Source organism: Scomber scombrus, chromosome 23 (assembly GCF_963691925.1).
Source record: "Scomber scombrus chromosome 23, fScoSco1.1, whole genome shotgun sequence".
NCBI lineage: Eukaryota > Metazoa > Chordata > Actinopteri > Scombriformes > Scombridae > Scomber > Scomber scombrus.
The window spans coordinates 5,058,305-5,063,758 of NC_084992.1; the positions used below are offsets into that span (position 1 = coordinate 5,058,305).

Sequence of the window (5,454 nt, forward strand, 5' to 3'; positions counted from 1 at the left end):
TCCTCACCACGTGTATATTAATGTGTATATGTGTGTATTAGTGTGTGTATATGTGTGTATATGTGTGTATATGTGTGTATATTAGTGTGTGTCTCCTCCTCACCACGTGTATATTAATGTGTATATGTGTGTATTAGTGTGTGTATATGTGTGTATATGTGTATATGTGTGTATATGTGTGTGTATATGTGTGTATATGTGTATTAGTGTGTGTATTAGTGTGTGTATATGTGTGTATTAGTGTGTGTCTCCTCACCACGTGCTGAACAGGGATGGGCTGAGGAGCCATGGGCGCTGGGCCCCACTGCGTAGTCGACATGGTTTTATTCTGCCAGTTGTGTCCTCCAGTCAGCTTCTTCTCTCCTGGATGGTTCCACTGCATGTCTGGCCTGGAAGACGGGAAGAAGGGAAGAAAGAAAGAAAGAAAGAAAGAAAGAAAGAAAGAAAGAAAGAAAGAAAGAAAGGGATGAAAAAGAAATCAGTGAAATATTGAGAATTTACTTTATTTACTTTCTACTCGAGTTGTTTTATTTCCTCTTTAAGGAAAATCATGAATTTTAATCCTTATATACTGTTCAGGGTTCCGTCTTTTTCTCTTTCCTTCCCTCCATCTTTCCATCTCTCCTTCCTTCCTTCCTTCTGTCCTTCCCTTTTTCCATCTCTCCTTCCTTCCTTCCTTCCTCCCTTTCTTCCCTCTTTCCATCTCTCCTTCCTTCCTTCCTTCTGTCCTTCCCTCTTTCCATCTCTCCTTCCTTCCTTCCTTCCTTCCTCCCTTTCTTCACTCTTTCCATCTCTCCTTCCTTCCTTCCTTCTGTCCTTCCCTCTTTCCATCTCTCCTTCCTTCCTTCCTTCCTTCCTCCCTTTCTTCACTCTTTCCATCTCTCCTTCCTTCCTTCCTTCTGTCCTTCCTCCCTTTCTTCCTTCCTTCCTTCCATATTTCCTTCATGTCTTTTTTTTCCTTCTTTCCTTCCTGTCATCCATCCATCCACCCATCTTTCCCTCCCTCCATCTTTCCATCTCTCCTTCCTTCCTTCTGTCCCTCCTGTCTTCTTTTCCTTCCCTCCATCTTTCCATCTGTCCTTCCTCCCTTCATTTCAAATTTCACCAAACTTAAATAAACCTGATTTTTTTTTTTTTACTTTTAAGTCATAAAATGAAGGGATGATGACAACAGTATAAAAACAAATATGACAGAAAAGTTGTTTTTTTGAATGTTTTTCATTTTCATCACTTACTTCTTGGCTGGGGTCCCACCGAACTGCAGGTCTGAGGAGAGAAAGAGAGAAAAACGAGGGATTGTAGTTAAAAGGAAAATACTAGATAGTGTTACTTTAGGTTTGTGCTTTTAATCCAATTATAACATTATCTATGAACGGAGACACAACATTTAGCTATTAAATTACTGTTTAAGTGTTAAAAAAAAAAGGCATTTAAAGTGAAATTATATGAACGTCTACAGATTTACAGACACTATGTTTTGATTCAGGGGCCACATATCACCAATTTGATCTCATGTGGGACGGATCATTAAAAAGATGGAAAGAAAGAATGAAAAGAAGACAGGAAGGAAGGAAGGATAAAAGGGAGGAAGGACAGATGGAAGGATAAGAAGGGAGGAAGACAAGGAAGAGAAGACAAGAAGGAAGGAAAAGAAGGAAGGAAGGATAAGAAGGGAGGAAGGAAGGAAGGAAGGAAGGAAGGAAGGAAGGAAGGAAAGAAGACAAGGAAGAGAAGACAAGGAAGAGAAGACAAGAAGGAAGGAAGGAAAAGAAGACAGGAAGGAAAGATGGAAGGAAGGAAGGAAGGAAAAGAAGGGAAGAAGGAAAGATGGAAGGAAGGAAGGAAGGAAGGCAGGAAGGAAAGAAGGAAAGAAGACAAGGAAGAGAAGACAAGAAGGAAGGAAGGAAAAGAAGACAGGAAGGAAAGATGGAAGGAAGGAAGGAAGGAAGGAAGGAAGGAAGGAAAGAAGACAAGGAAGAGAAGACAAGAAGGAAGGAAGGAAAAGAAGACAGGAAGGAAAGATGGAAGGAAAGAAGGAAGGAAAACAATTTACAGACACTATTTATTGATTCAGGGGCCACATATCACCAATTTGATCTCATGTGGGACGGATCATTAAAAAGATGGAAAGAAAGAATGAAAAGAAGACAGGAAGGAAGGAAGGATAAAAGGGAGGAAGGACAGATGGAAGGATAAGAAGGGAGGAAGACAAGGAAGAGAAGACAAGAAGGAAGGAAAAGAAGGAAGGAAGGATAAGAAGGGAGGAAGGAAGGAAGGAAGGAAGGAAGGAAGGAAGGAAAGAAGACAAGGAAGAGAAGACAAGGAAGAGAAGACAAGAAGGAAGGAAGGAAAAGAAGACAGGAAGGAAAGATGGAAGGAAGGAAGGAAGGAAAAGAAGGGAAGAAGGAAAGATGGAAGGAAGGAAGGAAGGAAGGCAGGAAGGAAAGAAGGAAAGAAGACAAGGAAGAGAAGACAAGAAGGAAGGAAGGAAAAGAAGACAGGAAGGAAAGATGGAAGGAAGGAAGGAAGGAAGGAAGGAAGGAAGGAAGGAAGGAAGGAAGGAAAGAAGACAAGGAAGAGAAGACAAGAAGGAAGGAAGGAAAAGAAGACAGGAAGGAAAGATGGAAGGAAAGAAGGAAGGAAAACAATTTACAGACACTATTTATTGATTCAGGGGCCACATATCACCAATTTGATCTCATGTGGGACGGATCATTAAAAAGATGGAAAGAAAGAATGAAAAGAAGACAGGAAGGAAGGAAGGATAAAAGGGAGGAAGGACAGATGGAAGGATAAGAAGGGAGGAAGACAAGGAAGAGAAGACAAGAAGGAAGAAAAGAAGGAAGGAAGGATAAGAAGGGAGGAAGGAAGGAAGGAAGGAAGGAAGGAAGGAAGGAAAGAAGACAAGGAAGAGAAGACAAGGAAGAGAAGACAAGAAGGAAGGAAGGAAAAGAAGACAGGAAGGAAAGATGGAAGGAAGGAAGGAAGGAAAAGAAGGGAAGAAGGAAAGATGGAAGGAAGGAAGGAAGGAAGGCAGGAAGGAAAGAAGGAAAGAAGACAAGGAAGAGAAGACAAGAAGGAAGGAAGGAAAAGAAGACAGGAAGGAAAGATGGAAGGAAGGAAGGAAGGAAGGAAGGAAGGAAGGAAGGAAGGAAGGAAGGAAAGAAGACAAGGAAGAGAAGACAAGAAGGAAGGAAGGAAAAGAAGACAGGAAGGAAAGATGGAAGGAAAGAAGGAAGGAAAACAATTTACAGACACTATTTATTGATTCAGGGGCCACATATCACCAATTTGATCTCATGTGGGACGGATCATTAAAAAGATGGAAAGAAAGAATGAAAAGAAGACAGGAAGGAAGGAAGGATAAAAGGGAGGAAGGACAGATGGAAGGATAAGAAGGGAGGAAGACAAGGAAGAGAAGACAAGAAGGAAGGAAGGAAAAGAAGGAAGGAAGGATAAGAAGGGAGGAAGACAAGGAAGAGAAGACAAGAAGGAAGGAAGGAAAAGAAGAGAGGAAGGATAAGAAGGGAGGAAGACAAGGAAGAGAAGACAAGAAGGAAGGAAGGATAAAAGGGAGGAAGGACAGATGGAAGGATAAGAAGGGAGGAAGGAAGGCAGGAAGGAAGGAAGGAAAGAAGACAAGGAAGAGAAGACAAGAAGGAAGGAAGGAAAAGAAGACAGGAAGGAAAGATGGAAGGAAGGAAGGAAGGAAGGAAGGAAGGAAGGAAGGAAGGAAAGAAGACAAGGAAGAGAAGACAAGAAGGAAGGAAGGAAAAGAAGACAGGAAGGAAGGAAGGATAAAAGGGAGGAAGGACAGATGGAAGGAAAGAAGAAAGGAAGACAAGGAAGAGAAGACAAGAAGGAAGGAAGGGAAAGAAGGAAGGAAGGATAAGAAGGGAGGAAGACAAGGAAGAGAAGACAAGAAGGAAGGAAGGAAAAGAAGGGAGGAAGGAAAGATGGAAGGAAGGAAGGAAGGAAGGAACGAACGAAGGAAGGAAGGAAGGAAGGAAAGAAGAAGAGGAAGAGAAGACAAGAAGGAAGGAAGGAAAAGAAGACAGGAAGGAAAGATGGAAGGAAAGAAGGAAGGAAAAGAAGACAGGCAGGAAAGAGTGCCGGATTGGACCCCTCGGTTGGTTCTGGCCCACGGGCCGCATATTTGACCTCCCTTCCATATGTGTGTGTGTGTGTGTGTTTGTGTGTGTGTGTGTGTGTGTGTGTGTGTTTGACTCACTGCCCACGAGGTTGGCCAGAGAGGAGTCGAGGTCGTTGGCTAGCAGCTTTCCTCCATGATGAAGGGCCATCTGAGGAGGAGGAGGAGGAGGAGCGCTGTGCGTTGGAACCGTTGGCTTCAACAAATCTCCGAGAGCATCGAAACCTGGCGGAGGAGAAGAAGAAGAAGAAGAAGAGGAAGAGATGAAGATCTTTGGGAACATTATAGACTTTTAGGGACGAGATTTGGATAAAAGAGAGATCAGAAGTAGAGATGATTCAGATTAGAGAGATGCTGTTATTAAAGGAGGAGAAAAGAAGGATGGAGAGAAGGATGGAGAGAAGGAAAGATAGAGGGATAAATGCTGTAGAGCAGGGAGGTCAAACATGAGGCCTGTGGGCCAGAACCGGCCCGCCGAGGGGTCCAATTCGGCCCTCTTTCCTTCCTTCAGTCTTTCTTTCCTTCTTCCGTTTCATCCTTCCTTCTATCCGTCCTTCGTACCTTTCTACCATCTTTCCTTCCTGTCTTCTTTTCCTTCTTCCTTCCTTCCTTCCTTCCTTCCATCTCTTTCTTTCCTTCCTTCCTTCTCTGTCTTTCATCTTTCCTTCCTCCCTTTCTACCATCTTTCCTTTCTGTCTTCTTTTCCTTCCTTCCTTCCATCCATCCTTCTTTCTTTCCTTCCTTCATCTGTCGTTCTTTCCTTCCTTCCATCTTTCTTTCTTTCCTTCCTTCCTTCCCTCCTTTCTTCCTTCCTTCCATCTTTCCTTTGTCTTCTTTTCCTTCCTTCCTTCCATCCATCCTTCTTTCTTTCTTTCTTTCCTTCCTTCCCTCCTTTCTTCCTTCCTCCCTTTCTACCATCTTTCCTTTCTGTCTTCTTTTCCTTTCTTCCTTCCATCTTTCCTTTCTTCCTTCCTTCCTCCCTCCCTTCCTTCCATCCCTCTTTCTTTCCCTCCATCTTTTTTATCTTGAACTATAATCAGTTTGTCTTCCTGCTGTAGAGAGAACTCAGACTGACTGTGTGCTGAGATTAGAGCGACGCTGTTATTTAAGGAGGAGCCAAAAAACGACAGAAAAGAACGATAGAGTAGTGAAAGATAGAAGACATTTCACACTATGAAACTAATGAGAAACAGACTCAACTTTTCACTCTAATGTCTCCAAACTTATTAAACTCAGTCCAGCTTCGATTTGACCGTTTTAATGAAGTCGGAGCTCGTTGGGTTTTCATCTGTGAAGATTTGCTG

At 42.7% G+C, this 5,454-nt stretch overlaps 1 protein-coding gene across 1 annotated transcript in view; it reads right to left on the reverse strand.

The window, feature by feature from the left end:
- Positions 1–4,375, reverse strand: part of si:ch211-200p22.4 (phosphatidylinositol-binding clathrin assembly protein) — a gene marked incomplete at its 5' end in the record, with an annotated part of 20,074 nt that extends 15,699 nt beyond the window's left edge. The window contains 3 exon segments of the mRNA XM_062444958.1: positions 257–389; positions 1,236–1,266; positions 4,232–4,375. Of these exon segments, the coding sequence (XP_062300942.1) occupies positions 257–389; positions 1,236–1,266; positions 4,232–4,375 (308 nt within the window).
- Positions 4,376–5,454: the final 1,079 nt, after the last annotated feature.